Source organism: Glandiceps talaboti, chromosome 2 (genome assembly GCF_964340395.1).
Source record: "Glandiceps talaboti chromosome 2, keGlaTala1.1, whole genome shotgun sequence".
In the NCBI taxonomy this organism is placed as follows: Eukaryota; Metazoa; Hemichordata; class Enteropneusta; family Spengelidae; genus Glandiceps; species Glandiceps talaboti.
In genome coordinates this window covers 10788872-10809389 of record NC_135550.1, presented here as the reverse complement: position 1 = coordinate 10809389, position 20518 = coordinate 10788872, and the positions used below count along the sequence as shown (strand labels likewise).

The window sequence follows — 20518 nt, the reverse complement described above, 5'->3', positions numbered from 1 at the left end:
GACTTCTCAGTTTGTGTGATTTTATCATTTTTTTTCTTGAATATGTAAAAAAAAGTTTTGGGTCAACAGGTGGGGGTTGGGTAACCGGAACCAAACAATTATTTTTTTAGGCCTTATGTACTAGTACCTACTGGCTACACCTACGTAGCTTACTGTATAAGTAGTTTCACAAAGACAGAAACAATGACTGATCATTCGGTATGTATTTCAACACTGAACAGCATCATGAATAGACAACCCATATATAAAACTAGCAGAGGAAATATGTTTCATCAGTGAGTAAATGAATAAATGACAGGAAATTTTAGTCTGTCGGGTATAAGAAAAAGAAATGTCCAACAGCATTTCATGTGAACATATAAACGAAGCAATAAAGTGGCAATAACCATATAAACTGTAGATTATTTGAAATGGGCTATTATTTGCTTTTTTCATTCAAATGGACTATCAACACAATTGCTTTTTTTCAATAGAAAATGACTTTCTAGGAATGACAGTAATACAATCAAAGTCCTATTTTATGTCAAACCTGATAAAGTGCCATACACATTTTGATTTTCAAGTCATGTGAACATTTGTTGAATCAGTAGAGACCTCTATCGAGTTATTTACTTAAGGTAAAGATAGGTACTTTTAATCAATATAGAAAAGGTCTTGCAATACTGTTATTTGTAATACAAAATGAAAGTTTAGGGTTAATATCAGAAGTAAACTGTTTTTGCTGCAGAAGATAAATTCTTTGTATTCAAGTATGATTTAATCATATCTTTGTTATTGAATTGTTTGTTACGGATGTGTATGTATTATGGTACAACTGAGGACTGAACTGAGAATACTACAATACCAGTAGTTTTTGGAGATTGGTGTCGTATTTATAATAAGTATGTAAGCATTATTGCATGTATTTTTTAACCCACCTCTCTTAAATTACCTTGAAATACTCTCAGGATAGGTAGTTATGAACATATGTTAATTAAACATATTGGTAGATAGTGAATTTGAAGTGCCTGTTTTGATTATGGAATGTTTAAAAAAAAACAGTTCCATGCAGATATGTTTCCCAAATTTATTAATTTTGTATTTAATCATTTGAATTACCACAGACTACAGAACAAAATACTTGGCGCTGTCAGGTTGTATAATTTCTCATCCGGTAGCCTGTTTGTGGCACTTACTGTATATTCCGTTTTATCTCTCATATCCATGGACACATGAGTTCACATTAACGAATTGACTAGAGCCTTTTCTATCATCTGCATATCGCCTCATTTGAATGTGTGTTCATCTGCATATCACTTCATTTGCATGTGTGTTCATCTGCATATCGCCTCATTTGAATGTGTGTTCATCTGCATATCACTTCATTTGCATGTGTGTTCATCTGCATATCGCCTCATTTGAATGTGTGTTCATCTGCATATCACTTCATCTGAATGTGTGTTCATCTGCATATCGCCTCATTTGAATGTGTGTTCATCTGCATATCACTTCATTTGCATGTGTGTTCATCTGCATATCACTTCATTTAAATATGTGTTCATCTGTATATCACTTCATTTGAATGTGTGTTCATCTGCATATCACTTCATTTGAATGTGTGTTCATCTGCATATCGCTTCATTTGAATGTGTGTTCATCTGCATATCACTTCATTTAAATGTGTGTTCATCTGCATATCGCCTTATTTGAATGTGTGTTCATCTGCATATCGCCTCATTTGAATGTGTTTTCATCTGCATATCACTTCATTAATGTATGTGCATCTACATATCACCTCATTAATGTGTGTTCATCTGCATATCACCTCATTAATGTGTGTTCATCTGCATATCACTTCATTAATGTGTGTTCATCTGCATATCACTTCATTAATGTGTGTTCATCTGCATATCACCTCATTAATGTATGTGCATCTGTATATCACTTCATTTAATGTGTTCATCTGTATATTACTTCATTTGAATAATTATATGTGATGCCTTATGGTGATGAACAAGCTGATTGGGCAGTTATGGATATAGATTTTCAAACTGTAGTATCAGCTTTTTTGCAATTTTAGTTACAAGTGAGGACATTAGAGATTGAACCAAAAAAAATAAACCTCAAGTGCCATAAACAGCATCCAGGGATAAAGGACAAAAAGAACATCCGTATGAGTTAGGGTTTTGGGGATAAAATGTACCCACTGTTTCTGTCCTTGAAAAAAGTATGAATTGGAAAATTGCCAAGCCAAACTTAGTGTTGCATTAATAATTCAAATCACAAAAATTGGTGAGTTAAATGATAAAAAATTACTTTTATTGATTGTAACATTAACAGTGCATGTATTTTGTCAAACAAAAATAATTTTGCAAATATCGAAACTAAGAAATGTATTCAGGTTTTTTGACTTTGAAGACAAGTTCTTTAGAGAAACTACAACTATTTGTAATTTTTTTAAGATTTGATTGTAAATGGTATGTTATGTAATTAAAAAGGGTTGTTTGTAAATAAATAGTGAATAAAAAGGATAGAATTTAATGTCTAATTTGGTGTATATTAATTTACATATTTTAAATTTATGGGAATAAATTATTCTTGAAATTATTGTTTGTAAGACAAAATCACTTGTTAAAGTCAAGGAACATGCCATAATACAAGTCTTCAAAACATATTTACTATCTGACATTCATTTAGGTAATTGTCCATATATCTTGTGGTTGTCATGGCAATATCCACCACATTGAAGGAGATTCTGTGAAATGTCATGATCCCCATATATTTTCATACTTCTTTGTTGAAGCTGTCTGGGGTCTTTCCAACAAAACATTATACTATTAGTATAAATCATGAATTACACTACATACATATATTTCACAACTTGACTTATTTTATATGCTACCAGGGACCAGTTTGTATCAAGTATAGTGTGTGTGTGTGTGTACGCCCCGGATATGTATGTATATATGTATGCATGTATGTATGTATGTATGTGTGTATGTATGTATTATGTGTTTATGCTTATATCTAAGTGTGTGTGTGTGTATGTATGTATGTATGTATGTATGTATGTATGTATGTATGTGTGTGCGTGTGCATGTGCGTGTGTGCATGTGCGTGAAAGAAAATGGTTTGGTACAGATTTCCTCAGCAGTATTCTTGTACCTGAACCTTGTACTATCTGCCATATTTTGTGACGCATCACAAACACTGTGATGCATATAATGCAACTCTGACGAACAAACTATGAAAATGTAACATCAGTACTTCATCTTGTCATTTCTGAAAATGTCTTTTTTAAAAATTTAAGATATTTAAGATATTCTATTAATAATTAATATTAATTTCTGAAAGCGAAATCTATTATTCAGAGTCAAATATTAAAATATTCATTACTTGACGAAAATTAAAGATAAAAATAATTGAAGGTATCAAATCGATTTTATATTGGTCATAAACGTCAATTGCAATGAACATATTAAAGATGTGCTGAGTTGTTTTGGTAGAAATGAGTGTTGGTTTATGTATGCCTGTTTGAGTCACAGTATGTTTACTATTGGTGTCACTCTTACCTATGTATTTGTGATGTCATATATCACGTGATCATAAACTTGGCTGTTATTCACAATCAAACGACTAAGCATACTTTATCGCCAATGTCCAATCATAGAACCAATTGTTTACCAATTTAGTACCAACGATTGTTTCAAGTGTGGATAATCGTATCCAGGTTGTAATACATAATAGAAACGGTTTAGTTAGTCAAAATAGAAATGTATGTGTGACTGTGAATCCACAAAGCGGAGTAAAAAACCTCAACATACACAAAAAATAGCAGAGCAAAAGCTGCAGACAGTGAATAACAAATATGCAACGTGTCCTTTAGACTGAGTCGGTCACTTGTGCTATGTTTAATTGTTTTATTTTCTCGAATTTGCGAGGACGCTAATGCGCCCCAAAATCGCAATTTCGGCAATCTAGATGATTCCATGACAAAAGTGCCTGTGTGGCCTTGTACTACTAGAAGTCATGTAACATGTCTTAAAATTAGGGAGAACTAAATTCTTCTAAACAAAAACATTTAATAAGCAAATTGCTCTCCATATCAGCTTACCAAGAGTCTAGCTAACTTAAAATAGAGAGTTACTTTTTTAAACACCATGACTTTGAAACGGCCATCTTCACAGTCAAGCTATAATAATAAATTATATAGCAAAATTATATAATTTTTATTGAATATTTTGAATGTGTAGTGATGCGGTAGATGCGGCCATGAAAGACATGGTATTGGGAAACATCGAATTCCATCTCGAGTCGAACTACGCTAAATTATGTATGTCGTTAATTAATTTTTTTAATATTATAATACTTAAAATGCGTTAGGGGATGGTCCGGCCAAGGCGTGTTGCTTCATGCCTTTTTTATCTTACCATGAAGACGTTATACATAGCACGGTTGTTTTATGAGTGATACTGATACCCCCGTTCGGAGTTTCGGGTTTCATTCAACATTTCTTCCGACGGATGTATAATAACATTCCATACAGCGAGATAAAAGTAGTACTGGGATGGCAACTGTAAAAATAAAATTCATTGTAAATATTCAACATCTGTTGATTATCATAAACTTACTGAAAACATGTGACTCATTATGAATTTATATTACACAATACCATACGATCGTGTGTTGTTACAGATTGTCACTCAAAAGATTAATTAATTGACTCTGGCAAGTACTGTGTAAATTTACACGTGATACTTGGTATGAAATTAATATAAGTAGAGTCAACTTTGTCAAAACGCCATTGACACTAAAGTAATTGTATTTTTTTCACGTGACTACTTCTGCAATGTTCCTTATGGCCTTTTACCCGATGCTAAGTACAACTTTAAGCTTAAAAAGTGGCCAAATGGATTACAACTAAGTATTTATTTTGGATTTTTAGCCCCCTCCACAATAGGGAGGCTACTACAATGGGCACCGTCCGTCCGTCATCTGCCAGTCCTTCCGTCCGTCTGTGCATCCATCCGTCCGTCCATTTCTCAGACACTGGTGCAATATCTGATATGAAGAAAACAACTGTACACAAGCATTATTATTGATGCTCACGTTATTTTTACTGAATGGCATTTATTTTTTGTCTCTACTTTCTTTTTAATCATGTTTCCATTCACGCACATAGAAGTAAAGTATTTCCGGGGGGGGGGGTACTGTGTCTCCTACGACGCCTTGTTTATTTATAAAATAACTTTCCCATGTTTTCCTACTTGAAGAAATGTGAAACAGTCGACAAAGTCCATGTTTGTAATTCAATAAATTGCAAAAGCTAAAATGTTACATTTTAATTTTTTGCATTTTATTGAGTTAAAAACAAGAGCTTGGTATATGCTGTTTCACGTAGGTTTTTTTTCGAGTAGAAAAATATACTAAGTGTTTTGGTCCAAAACAGATACTAAATTCTCACATATATAGGTTTAAGATTCGGACATTTTACATATATGTGGTCCTCTCTGTACATGTCACAAGAAAACGTACTCGCCTATTGAAACCCTATATGTCGATTGTGTAGATGTGAGGCTCTGGATGTGAGGGATACTAAATTGTTGTATAATTTGGCAGGGGTTGAATTTAGAACTAAATGTTGCCCACCGGGTGTCCAAAAACGGATAAAATCTCTAATACATAGCTTGCTCGATTATAAACCTTGATCAACACATGTTAAATATTGATTGTACTCGTGACACACTCACTCAAATTTCCTTATCTATATCGTATATATGAAATATAGCCGATGTGTACACACACACAATGGTGTTACGACATCGTCGTAAACCACAGCCTCTTTTACGGCACCGTCCAAAAACGCGTCTCGTTATGATTTCGGAGTGTTGTGGAAGAAATAACAGCTCTGGTATGGGAGAATGTGTTAGGACTGGCATACAGGCTGACATGTTGAGTTACTAGTAGTACTGCAGAAAACACAAGCCATATGCAAAGATATCGATAGACATATTGGAAAGCTGGTATTATTGCGACATATTGATATATTAAAGCTATCAATGGGCATTGATGTAATTACACTCACAGTAGGGTGGTATCTTTGATAGTAAGTTTACCTCAAGCGAATGTACATCTAACCTCATCTAGTGTTTACACTATCTTGATTACAGAGTGATTACATCACCAAGGCACTGCTGTCACCCAATTATATAATCTACCATAGTCTCATATGCATAGAGTTTAATTAAGTGTATCTTACCGAGTTTGCTAAAGCTGAGTTTCCGTAGTAGTGTCATCAGCAGGATATTAACCGACCAAGTAAATTACTATTTTGATAGTTGTATAATAAACTCAGCAGGAACATGATAAATGGCAGCTGTCATAACCCCTTTATTACCATACAAGTGAAAGTAACCTTCGTTGCCAAGAGAGACAGTCGTCATGCATGAGGATATGGTAACAAAGCTAATATGCCTTGCAAGTCAGAATATTTTCCTGACTATTTATTGTCTTCATACAAAAATAAACTAAGTATAAGAGGTCAGATTTTGACCGCGTGCGTATTGATCTCTGTACGTATAGTGTTTCCACCATACGTGGCATATGGGTGTTGTCTGACTGCTACGATACAACCAATGGAGACCGGTGGCCTGGTGAATATTTTTGAAACATGATACAGTACTCGGTCATCACGACACGTCTGTTTTGTCAAGACAAGGATAAATTTATCATGTGCGGGTAGGGTTGGGCACTACGTATATTTTCATTACCATGCGAACGTTCTCTTCTAGTGTGGTATGTATTTTCTTTTTTTCAATTCATTTTCTATGAACCTTTGAGTTTTTTAATTCGCGTTGACAAAACGGATCTGTGAGATATTAATCTGCAACAGTTATCTGTCTATACCATGCTACGTCACTCGTATAAACAAGAATTTACGATGTGACCAAGAAAGCAGATTTGAATAAGACGACCGACCCCCGACAGAGAGACTCAACCGTATGTACTATATGGTCTGTGATAGCATTGCAGCCTCAATTAGCAAGGAGTGGCGAACACAACCTCTCAACTTCCCTCCGAAGTCGTTTTGAGAACTATTTGCGTCACATCCAGGCATATATAACAACGTCGGTTCGCCTACAGAGATGGCGACGTGGCACTGGCGGTACCAAATACTTGTGTGTACTCAATCGATCTGGTAAGTGTAATGTGTCGCGTGTTTGGTTTCCCAGCTGTTTTATATAGTGATCGGCAGGATAGGTTTATATATATACAACATTGCTTAACACTGTCAACTCCCGAGCGAACGAGAAAAGGGGAATTGAAACAATACCACAACACTTCCTGATTAGCGGTACTAATTTTTGTGTAGAGATAGAAGGGTGTGTTACAGGTTGAGTTTTCAGTGTGTGACAGTTCAGCGAATAAGCGTTTCTGCCATGACCTCAATATGACATCCCCCTATATTAGATTTGGACAATACACTATTGCTTTGTGGGAACTACACATGTGGTATTCAACCATCTAACTAATGAAAACTCCGTCGATTGAGCCACGTTACTCATGAGTTGGAATTGTAATATTTTCAGGTCAGTTGATAGATCGTAGGTGCAAGCAGTGGACGTACCGTTTATTTCTATATACACGAGCTACATATGTGATAAGAGATATGGTACACGACTGTTAACAGGTGGTTCAAAAAGAAACAATATCACTCATTAACCCGGGGCTGGTTTGCTTCGACACAGACGCTGACTGTACTGTACGTCACTTCACTTCATCGCAGAAAACCGACGATGATATATTTCTGGAAAAAGACACGTGTACTAGCCTTCCTAACAGCATGTCTGTTGTTAGTCATTTGTTTGAAGTTGTTCGCAATTCTACCGACTGATCAAGACACGGACGATGACCCACAGCTCAAAGGACAAGAGGAGCTTAAACGCGGAAACACACATGATATACAGGTACGTCGTGGCGTTGCTAGACAGCTTTGAATCCATAGCACTACTGTATACTAGCGTTGCCACTTTATATAAATTATACCGACGTGTACGTATCTGTTTAATTTTTGGGTTGTAAAGCTACTCATCACGTGGTCAAACTGTCCTCTGAAATTCTTATATCTTGTTTATGGTGTCTACCACCAATACAAACAATTCCTTTTATTGTATAGGGTCACGAACGGTCCATTAATGTTGTCTTTACGTGGCATACAATGCATTGACCTCGTGGTTTCGCCATTTATATCTGATGGTACCGCGATTTCTTCTGTCTGTAATAAGTAGTCAATAGGGGGCAAGGACCAGGGCAATCGAGGAGTGAACATTGTACCCCGCCATTTTGATCAAACGATAAACCTAAACAACATGAATTGGCCAGGTCTTAAATGTTGATACTAAAGAAAGGTAAAAACCACACAGTAGGAGTGGGCGTATAGTCCGGGTTGTATATGTACTTTTATTAAACATATGCAACTGGTATCAAGTGGGTTTATACTTAGCAGAACGTGGTCCTGCTTTTGCAGAGGGATTAAGTCGGGACTTGATTCTGGAACCAATGATAATAATACTCCGTCTGCAAACAGGACTAAGTATATTTAGAACTAAATTATATAAGTTGCTATGTAGTAAATGTCATACTCAAATACTGTGTTGACTTATTATCTATGATGGCAAGGCATAGGTTAAACAACCAACCATAGGTTAATCTGTTAGATTACTGGAATCCGAATAACGTGAAAAATAATCAAGACATGACAAACTCAGTGTCTTACCAAGGGTTAATTTTATTTCCTTTGTAAATACGTGTATCTAATACATATAGAATGTCAAAAAATTGTTGGTCACTTTTACTGCAGGTCTATAGCCAGTGGACAGTCGTGGGGGTTTGACTCTCAGGAGCGGTACCAGTAGCCAGCTCTGGTAGGGGTGTGCGGTCAATACTGCCAACCCCAGACCCCATTTAGACCCATTTTGACAAAAAAAAACAATACCCCATTTCAGATCATTTGGCAAAATGTGGTTATTACGCTTGTACTTTTTTCCCTCAGGAGGCAACATTTTTTGGGGCAATTAATAACACAGTTATGATTTGGTAAAGGAAAATGGAGCAAATTTTAGAATGATCAATATTGAAATATAATGTAGAGTGGACCCCATTTTAGACTAAAATGGGCGAGAGATGGCACCCATCCAAATGGCTGCACATATACATATAGTCTAATAAGGAAAGTAGCCCCCCCCCCGGGGGGGGGGGATGGACTACGCAAACCGTCACGGTGTTTTGCGATGTTTCAAAAAATGCCATACATTTAGATTTCATGTACATCTGTAGAAATGTGGATGCACCCATGCCATGATGTCTCGGTTTTATAATCCGTCCTTGTAGTGTAGGACATAAACAAACCCCGTTCTTGTGGTAAAATAAATAGTTCTGTTTAGGTAATTCTGTGATCCACAGAGATATGTCAGTATCGAATTCAAGATAAACCACAATACTCACAAATACCAAAAAAGAGTAATGACACTAGTGCAGACATAGACGAGGAGGGGGTATGGTATATGCAGACGGTTGTCAATGGTTACCTAATCTATAATACATATCTTTGATAATTAACCATGATGAAAGTCTTTTAATTTATTCCAGAGATGAATAGTATTAATTAACTGGTGAATCCGATTGACATTATATTGTATAATTAGAGGCAGTGTGGCGTCTCATCCATAATACAGGATCCAATCAACATTCCCCATTCACGTCAGTCATATGGCGTGTGCTAGCCTTCAGTCAAGTCATATACGGGGATTTTTGTATCGTCTCTCTCTTCAATTTTTAGATCTGTGGGGAGACGATGGTCAAAATCCCCTCTAGTCTAGGCCTGTACCATATGTATTGTATCTATCTATCTATCTATCTATCTATCTATCTATCTATCTATCTATCTATCTATCTATCTATCTATCTATCTATCTATCGATCCATCCGTCCGTCTATATATCTATTTATCCATCTGATATCTCTCAATCTATTTATCTCATCTAACAATCGACAATGAGAGCTGTATTTCACTCGCCCCTCCCCCTTTTTTGTGGTGTTTCTGATAATCAACATACATTATTGTTTGGTGATAGCATGTGTGACATTTTCCTTCTTCTCCTTTTAATATTTTGGTTTAGAATGCTGGCGATAAAAATAATAATCTTAACAACGGGGAGTTGAAAATTGCAGATAAGAAGAGAATCATAGGCTTGGTACAGGTGGACGGATACGAGGTTGATTTGGAGAAAAGAAGAAGAGAACTGCGTAAAAACCAGGACAAAAAAGTACAAGAAAACGCTGGCGATCAGAAACTAAAGGAAACCAGTCTTTCCGACCCAGAGGTTGGGGAGACCATTGACAAACTATCCGAACGCGCCAAATTCGGAGATAAGTTTAATTCGTCCAACGTACCATCAGCTGTTTATAAGAAAGGAATTATTGGCAATTATGAACCAATTCTTGAACCGCGAACAGGTTTCGGTGAAAATGGAATATCTGTCAAATTAAATCCTGCGGATGAGGCTAAATATAGTAAAAGTATGCGGGAATTCGGTTTCAATATGGTCATCAGTGATCAAATATCATTGGACAGGGCAGTCAAAGATATCAGAGACCCTGAGTAAGTATTGAAACGTGTCGTACAATGAGTTTATACGTAGATATTTTGAATAACCATAACATTTTCATTTTTATCATACTTTTGTACACTGTTCGGACGTAGTAATGCATATGGTACCGTAGTATTTACAGTGTGTGACAGGTTAGTATTCACTAGCGCTGTCTGATGCTGTAACCACTCAGAAACCAATAAGAATCTAAATTTGAATATAGCACGGTTTAAGTAAATACAGTATCTTGCTACAGTTTGCCTAAAATCATGAAAGGATCTAAATACTCCACCATGTAGACATCAAGTGAAGACATCAAAACGTTGGCGCCAGCGTCTACTAAAGTGCAATATGTGAGGGTTTTTTTTTTAATTTCATGGAGACTAAAATTAATGTACATTTTGCTGTACAATATGCAGTTTCTTATTGGTTTCTGCGTGGTTGTATCAAACAGAGCCAGTGAACAGTAATTTGTTATGCACCGTGAGTACATGTAGCTTCAGGAAAGTTCTCCGTCCTGAAATCAAGAAATGAAAAAGCAGTGAATTTGTATTGTTGGCATAGTATGTATGGTGTAAAAACAGGACAAAGTGGTCTGAGTTGAACTTGACTTATACCGTATTCGTGATTGACATATTTGATTGCCATTTTCTCATACTATCAACAGTTGTAAATATATGCATTACCCTGAAAAGTTACCAACAGCCAGTGTTGTGGTGGTGTTCAGTAATGAAGGCTGGTCCACTTTGATGAGAACTATACACAGTATTGTGAATACATCGCCTCCCCATCTACTTGCTGAAATAGTTATGGTGGACGATCTCAGCAATAAAGGCAAGTACAGTTTTAGTTGAATCGTTTTCACAGTAACTGCTCATACATGATTCCAATTCTCTTCCATCAAATGACATGTACATAATATTGTCTTTTTGATAGTTAAAGTGTTACTCACTCACTCACAATCCGTGACATAAAGTGGCCAAGTGATATACCGATTACTCACTCACTCACTCACTCAATCAATCAATCAATCAAACAATCAATCAATCAATCAATCAATCAATCAATCAATCAATCAATCAATCAATCAATCAATCAATCAATTACCAACTCATATGTCCTAAATTTTCATTCAACGCAGTTGTATATGAAAGGATATAGTATAGACGTGGAAAAGTCAAACATCAATAATTATGGTTCAATTCAGGATTCAGGATTCAGGATTCCGGGTTCCGGATTATAGGGTCTCCATGTTACCACATTACAATCTCTTCAATGTGCGTTATAGTCATAATTATTCATGCTTTAGCTACAGGTAAAATCTTGATATTATATTATTGGGTTTACTAGACTCATTCTGTTATCCTCCATTTATTTGTCACAGATCACCTCAAAAGCAGACTAGAAGAATACATCAAAGATCCAAAGTTTCAGGGGAAAATCAAGCTAGTCCGAAACCAAAAACGTGAAGGCTTGATACGTGCTCGAACGATCGGCGCCGTCAATGCTGAAAAGGGGGAAGTTGTGATATTTCTTGATGCTCACTGTGAGTGTTCGCCGAACTGGTTGCCACCTTTGCTTGCACCCATTGCAAGAAACAGGTAAGTACTACCACAGACGTGTCTCGCTCCACGTCTATAGTACTACTACGGGAATCAAGCTAATAGGCAAATTATAAAGTATTGCTGTTGCATGTGGCAGATTAAAGAAGTGGGTAATAGCGGTTATGTGGATATAATCATTACACCTTCTAATTGCAAGGAAACGTTGAATATGTTGAATGTTCGGCCTCTTTCGGAAACTTGCTCTCAGAGACGCCATTCTACCGTGAGTGTAATTCAACGTCCCTTATCTTGAGCCTTTGATTATTTATTTTATCTGCATGTCACAACACTATAATGTCAGTTTGTGTCTACCTTAGTTTGCCTATAGCTTGATTTCCACAGTAGTAATTACAAACAAGTGTTTATGTAGTTCGAGAACTCCAAATACTTCATCTACAAAGTCCCATTCAAATGTCTTGTGTGTGCCTTCAATCAGGATAATATTCTTTGCTATTTGGTTGCTTTTAATATACACATTAAACATAATATTAGTATGTACATGTAAAACCATTTGCAGTAGTGCCAGAAGATTGTACACAGAATTGACAGCACACTTCTTTAAATGTCAATAAAAACTTCAATATAGCGATACAATTTCAAATTAGTGAAGAAGGGTAATAATGAATTTATTGATCTATCACCCCAGTACAGTAATGAGAGTGGACACTCTTTTAATTCATTCACAGAACCGCTGTCGTGTGTCCTTTAGTGGATTCAATAGATGCGGAAACATTTGGATACGCCCCTCAGGGTGATGGTATGGCCAGAGGAGTATTCAATTGGGATTTCTTTTATAAGCGTATACCGGTTAATAGTCGAGAGATGAAAAGACGGAAATTAGAAAGCGAACCATACAGGTAAAAATGGATTTATTTTCTTCACATTCAAAATAATCACGAAATATATCTCATTGTGCAAATATAATTGCACGGGGTGCTTCGTACGGTTTACTACAAATTATAGAATAGCGCTGCGATCCTTTGCTGTTAACACCATGTAATAATCGTAATGACTATACGTACGACATCCAATCTGCCCATTTCTATGGGAGATTACAGCCGAGATAACTGTGTTGTCTAAACTACAGTAATCGTCGATTTTTCTTTGAAAGCACTGCTCAGTGAGAGCTTTGGTGCCTATTCATGAGTCAGCAATTGCATGAGCGTAACTGCAACAGTGTGTCACTAAATTGATAAACGAATCAAAGGTTACCAGACAAAAACATTTTCAATACCAGAAACATTCGTCGTTATCTCAGGCAAGAGGCGTTATTCACAGCAAGCCTACACCAAACACAGATTTTTATATTTACACCACTAAACCTGAAAACAAAGTATCATCTGGTTTGACAACAGTCTTACTAACAATGCTACAATGTATTATCTGGCTCAACAAAAATGTGACTAATATTGCTACATTTTATCGTCATGCTAGACAAATATCTTACTAACATTGCTACAATGTGTCATCTGACACACACACAAAATCTAAACTAACATAATTGCTACATTTTATCGTCATGCTCGACAAATATCTCTGTCTCTGTTGGTAAAATGTAGCAGCGTTAGTAAGATTTGTTTTGGACCTCACGATATTTTATTTCAGATTTCGTGATTTTAATTGTAATAATGTAGCTATATTATACTTTATTATACAAAACAGTTATCTCGGTTGTAACGCTTTATACCCACCATCCTGTAGACTTTGCACCTTAATATCAAATGGATTTTCTAATACACTGTTTACAGCTGTAAGTCTTTTAGGTTCTCAGTCTAGGAGCAGACCACAACGACGCGGTAATCCATACATGGCTTATTTACATTGTAATCTAAAACTTACTATCGTGTTACGTACAATACCCATACTTGTATCATACATATTGACAGTAGGAACCATTGATTTACCAGTTTGTTTTATACTTTTGTCTGTGTATTGATTTGTCTGCATTTTAGTCTAAATCGATATATTGATTTACTTCTATGACTGTGTCTGTGAATGTGTGCAGTTGGACGACTTTACTGTCACGCGATAGTATTGTAATGTATATCCATGCGTTGACTTGTTTATACTTATATATAAATATGTAACACTGCATTGCGTTGTATTACATTATACTACCGCATATATATTATATCATATATTATTATGTTATATTATATTATATTATATTATATTATATTATATTATATTATATTATATTATATTATATTTTCTTGTATTGTATTGTGTTATACTATACTATACTGTATTATATTATATTACATTACATTATATTATATTATATTATAAACCGTATTATATATTTTGTTTAATTTGTTCGTTTATACCTCAGGTCGCCAGTCATGGCAGGTGGATTATTTGGTATGTCAAGGTCTTTCTTTCTGGATATAGGAGGATATGATCCTGGACTTGAAATATGGGGAGGAGAACAATATGAGATATCGTTTAAGGTATGTTGTTGTTGTTGTTGTTGTTGTTGTTGTTGTTGTTGTTGTTGTTGTTGTTGTTTTGTTTTTGTTTTTTGTTCCACCACCACAATCTCTGGCATTGAGATATCATTTACTCCACACTTAATTAGGTATCGTGTGTTACTCCACAGTAAGCGCTTATGAGATACATGCATTATATATCACTCTATTGTCTACGGCAATATGCAAACATTTGGCGTTGTAAGAAGTAACAGAAGGTCTGAATAAAAAAATGTCTACGTGCATCATTTGCCACTATATGTATATTTACCAAGCTTTCAGACCTCACACTGGTAATGTACGCATGAATACCCGTTCATCTATTTTTGGGCTTGGCAAATAGTTAATATATATATATGCTAAAAATAAATTGCACACCCAAGTCGGGAAGAAAAAACTGCATAGGTGTATTATTGGTTCAAGTTTTGCTTCCTTCACTAATTTTCTCAAATTTGATAGCGATGATATATTATAAGTAAGACAAACTGAAATAAACAAAATAGATGTGTGGGAATTATTTGGATATGTGAAAGCGCTCTAGTTTGTGTGGGGGGTGTGGGTGTGTGGGTGTGTGTGCCTTGGTGAAAGGTTGGCCATGTTGAACAGACGGGTTGCATTCAATACACGTACGTATCCGAAAGCAATATCAGCAGCAAAAAGACTTCTCTTCGATTGCGCCCCCACATGGTGATTCGGAGAAAATTGGTATCTGACTTGCTGGCTTAACATTATACTGGAGTATTGTATTATTTAAGTATTTTCACTTTGAGTAAAAAGTTTATAAACTCAGCTTGTGCCACTTTAATATAATGTATTTATCGGAAACCTGCATCAGCGTTCAATAAGCATTCTCTTTGTCAATTTGATTTGTTTAGATTTGGATGTGTGGGGGCACTCTAGAGTTTGTACCTTGTTCAAGAGTTGGCCATATTTACAGACGAGGTGGCGTTCCGTACACGTACCCGAAACCTGCGTCATTGGGCAACGAACGTATTTCCTTGGTAGATAGGGTAAGTGTTTTGGGTTTATTCTGAAACTTATTTCTAACTGTTTGATAAAGATAATTACGGAATAGGCTTATTATACGAAGCCTGTTTTGTTTTTATACAGTCATAGATACATCCTGCGTTTTAATTACTACATGAAATAAAATCACATCTGAGTTGAATCGAGCTTCTTATCACGCACTAAAACATGATAAATGTTTTTTTTTTTCTTTGCCGGCCCATTTCCTATATTTTGTATTATCAATTTTAAAGTCGTTTTGTTTTGCATGATAGTATTAAAGTAGTGTTTGTGTTATCAAAGTTATGTTAAACGGTGCAGAATTTAGATATGCTGACGTGCTTGCTAAGTTTATTCCTAATATAAAATAATGACATTTTATAAAAACATCTTCTACAAGAAGATGTCGTGATCATGTGCAATTAGTACCTGACACATACTTTTAATGTCGGTGAACTCCCCGGGGAGCATACAATCAACTGCAGCCTCTGTCTGTAAGTACATAACATTCAAGTAGCCACCTCTATCCTACCAGGTCCCCCAATTATACAGCTGGGGGGACCGAAGCACTTAGAGTTCTTCAAATCTCGTTCAAGGATTTTAGCCACTCAGAAACAAGCGGCGGCGATTCTCTCCTGTAGATTCAAAGCCTTGCCATTCTAACCATCCATCGTGACTCCACTTGCATCCTACGAACTCTGACTTTTTGCTAGTAATACACCAGAGTAACCCAGTCTGTAGACCAATATGGCGCGGCAATCTAGTAAGAAGTATACGTAAACAGACAGAGTAGGACTGGGGTAATTGTTTAATATCAATGGATGTCACCATAGCAACGCTGCAGGCTGTATAATGATAGTTCATTCTATTTGACTACCTAGAACTATTTACGTGTTGCTGAGGTATGGATGGACGACCACAAAGAATACCTTTATCGAATGAAGCCTGACTTACGTGGCAAACACTATGGAGACATCAGTGACCAAGTCAAATTCCGTCAACAACATTGTCCCCACTCTTTCCAATGGTTCATGGATGAAGTCGCATATGATATTCCAGAGCGTTTTCCTTTACCGGCAGAAAATGTGGCGTGGGGAAGGGTAAGAACAAATTATACATTTTTGGAATCGAAGACAATTTTACACAGTTATATAGGTAACGACACCTTATTAATGGTGGCTAATTGATATTGTTGGTAATGGGAGTTATCACAGTATATGATGTGAATGATATATACATTAGAGTTAGCAATAGCATCGGAAAATAGGGGTGTAGGGGTCCATTATAGAGTCCGATAAAATATAGTGTCTAATGTCGATTGACAAAAACGACAAGCTTGCTTGTATCAAGCATGCAGTTCCGCTCTGTTATCAGAAATTGAAAACACCGTTTGAGAATTTTTTTAACGCAAAACTTTCTCTCTCTCTCTCTCTCTCTCTCTCTCTCTCTCTCTCTCTCTCTCTCTCTCTCTCTCTCTCTCTCTCTCTCTCTCTCTCTCTCTCTCTCTCTCTCTCTCTCTCTCTCTCTCTCTCTCTCTCTCTCTCTCTCTCTCTCTCTCTCCCACACACACACAGGTAGAGGCAGTCGGTAAAAACTTTTGCCTGGACAGTATGGGTAAAACAGGTGGTGCTAAAGCGGGAATGCATCAGTGTCATAGTTACGGTGGTAGCCAATTATTCAGGTTAAACAAAGACGGACAGCTTCGAGTGAACGAGGAATGCTTATATGCTGATAATTCGGCAGTGAAGATACAACGATGTATTCCACGACACGACTATGGGTGGAAATACGACCAGGTAAGCTTTCCTTTGTTTCCTCGTTTCGCGCCATACATGAATGATGAATTAATGGATAGATAGATAGATAGATAGATAGATAGATAGATAGATAGATAGATAGATAGATAGATAGATAGATAGATAGATAGATAGATAGATAGATGGATGGATGGATGGATGGATGGATGGATGGATGGATGGATGGATGGATGGATGGATGGATGGATGGATGGATGGATGGACTGGTCCGTCGGTCGCGGTCGGTCGGTTGGTTGGTTGGTTGGTTGGTTGGTTGGTTGGTTGGTTGGTTGGTTGGTTGGTTGGTTGGTGGTCGGTCAGTCCGTCGGTCGGTCGGTCGGTCGGTCCGTCGATCGATTTGTGGTCGATGTACTTCTTCTTTCGATCGATCGACTAAGTCACGGTTAAATAGCTTCATATGGGAATGATAGGTACCGTTGTTTGTGTGATTTATTCAACAACTGTTTCAGGTAAATTCCCTGTAATGATGATCTAACATATTTGAATACGTTTGTCAACACAGACACTAACGACGTCAGCCCGACATGTTCTATTTCTGTTTGATATTTCAGAGTTCAATGCAAATATCCGTAGCCGACAACTGTCTGGACTTCGATGGATCTATGGTATCAATGTACAAATGTACCCCAGAAAAAAGTTCACAAAAATGGACAATTACTCCAACCAGTTAACGAAGGTGGACAGATAGACACTCGTCATTATTTTGATGGAAACTATACGTGCAATTATTGGTACGGATATATAGTTTGGTGTGACTCTCGTACCTGCAACACGTGTGTTTTCCTCGAAAAGTTGTGTTACGCATTCGTGAACTTTACGATTCTGAGATGGTTACTCGAATTGATATAGACTGTTAGGTTGAATTATCGGACGATATGAAGTTAACGGGTCTTTATTTTGTATTTGCAATGGTCATCTTTTGACAAAGTAATTTGTAGATGTCTCTTTTACCTCTAACGACCGAATTAGACAAACAGTGATCTGGACCAATGATGCAGTTTCCTCGGGACAGTTTCATCCATGATCAGGAGAAGGATTTGAGAAACGTTGTATAGTACCGAAACCTCATCAAAGAACACAAGGTTTTGACAGATGAACTATCCAACAAGGATGTATCATTTGCGATTGCTTAATGTTTGTATGTATGTATGTATGTATGTATGTATGTATGTATGTATGTATGTATGTATGTATGTATGTATGTATGTATGTATGTATGTATGTATGTATGTATGTATGTTTGTTTGTTTGTTTGTTTGTTTGTTTGTTTGTTTGTTTGTTTGTTCGTCTGTGTGTGTATGTGTGTCTGTGTGTGACCATGGATCCATATATGCCCAAAACATTTGGAGGAATACCTTCACCATTATGCATCATGACGTACTTCGACGATAATTTCACATGTAACTTAAACAGTGGTGATACTTTTTAACACAATTTCGACGGTTTTCACCACCAACCCATCAATGTATCTACATGGTAGAAAGCTATGCACACCAAAGTCTACATTTCACTAGTAACATTCTAGAAGTCCACCTGACGCTTTTTTTCTTGCAATGAAAGATTGTCTCTGTGAATGTTATGACTTTATACACAGAACCTCCCTGGTATTTTTTGCCGTTCGGTCCAAATGCTGTCAAATAGAAGCACAGTTGGAAAACGGGTGCCATACCAGTTTGCTTTTATAATAGAGGGCGTAGACTCTGTAAGATAAATCTTTGACAGATTTTAATGTACTTTTGACAATAATTTGAACAGGGTACCTAGTGCCCTGTTGATGTTGAATTTAACGCCCACGTACTTGTCAATCACATTGATTACGTAGCAGTACAAAAACATGACAATAAATCATTTGTTTGTTCATTAAAAATACCACGTTGTGATTTACGTTTGTCTCCCTGTATGATTACATATCTTAACCCTCAATACTACTTTAGTGCATATGTTGTCTCTCTCCAACTCTCATCTCCATTCATCCAACATAATCCCTGTTCACCCTGTCTTTTCAGAACTCCATGCAAAGGTTTTGATTTATTTTTGCTATGTGCATATTTCTTGGAATATATATATATATATATATATATATATATATATATATATATATATATATATATATATATATATATATATATATATATATATATATATATATATTAGTGTCTCACTGGAGAGAACAGTGCTCGATGCAATATTACTAGCAGAGCATTATTCGAAAGAATAAGGATGTTATAAGTCGTTACTCGGAGTGTTACGCTTCCTCAGCGATCATCAGGCAACTGATAAAATAAACCTAAGTAATTTTGACTAGAGTGTTGACAACAGGTATCATAATCTACCAGCAAAAGCTTAGGCTGGGGTCAGAATTTACGGCAGGGGGGCCTAGGGAGAAATTATTTTGGTCAACATTTTTTTCGCAGCCCCCCACCCCCACCCCCCCCACCCCTTCGCGCTCTCAAAACATTTCATGCCCCCCCCCCCCGAAAATGAACCCAAGGATTTTCGTAGCCCCTCCCTCCCAACCACACATATTTCAATGCTAGCAGGGTTTTCTCTTTCAATATTGATTCTGGGCAGAAACAGCATCCACCACGATATCTAGTGGGGAGGATGTGGGAGGGGTGCACTTAAAAAAAATAAGGACATGTAGGAGGCTATTCAATAGCATAACATTTCAAACCATACACATTATCGAAAGCCATAGACTACTTGACAATTGTCTTCAATACCCCAATTTTACTCGAGTCAATGCATTATTATATGCAACTGTATGGCTATATTACATGCAGACAGACAGACAGACAGACGGACGGGCGGGCGGGCGGACGGACGGACGGACGGACGGACGGACGGACGGACGGACGGACGGACGGACGGACGGACGGACGGACGGACGGACGGACGGACGGACAGACAGACAGACAGACAGACAGACAGACAGACAGACAGACAGACAGACAGACAGACAGACAGACAGACAGACAGACAGACAGACAGACAGA

At 36.8% G+C, this 20518-nt stretch overlaps 1 protein-coding gene across 2 annotated transcripts; it reads left to right on the top strand.

The window, feature by feature from the left end:
• Window positions 1–6722: 6722 nt before the first annotated feature.
• On the top strand, window positions 6723–18645 carry LOC144451330 (N-acetylgalactosaminyltransferase 7-like). 2 transcript variants are annotated; one of them, XM_078142140.1, is made up of 11 exons: window positions 6723–7177; window positions 7728–7946; window positions 10158–10639; window positions 11296–11462; window positions 12013–12229; window positions 12919–13089; window positions 14565–14682; window positions 15576–15710; window positions 16587–16805; window positions 17280–17501; window positions 18074–18645. In XM_078142140.1, the coding sequence occupies exons 2-11, from the start codon at window positions 7776–7778 to the stop codon at window positions 18191–18193; spliced, it is 2022 nt and encodes a 673-aa protein (XP_077998266.1). In that variant the 5' UTR covers window positions 6723–7177; window positions 7728–7775; the 3' UTR covers window positions 18194–18645. The 2 variants fall into 2 exon arrangements, with proteins under 2 accessions (XP_077998266.1, XP_077998274.1); XM_078142148.1 differs by having other exon boundaries at window positions 7569–7946.
• The last annotated feature ends 1873 nt before the right edge of the window (window positions 18646–20518 follow it).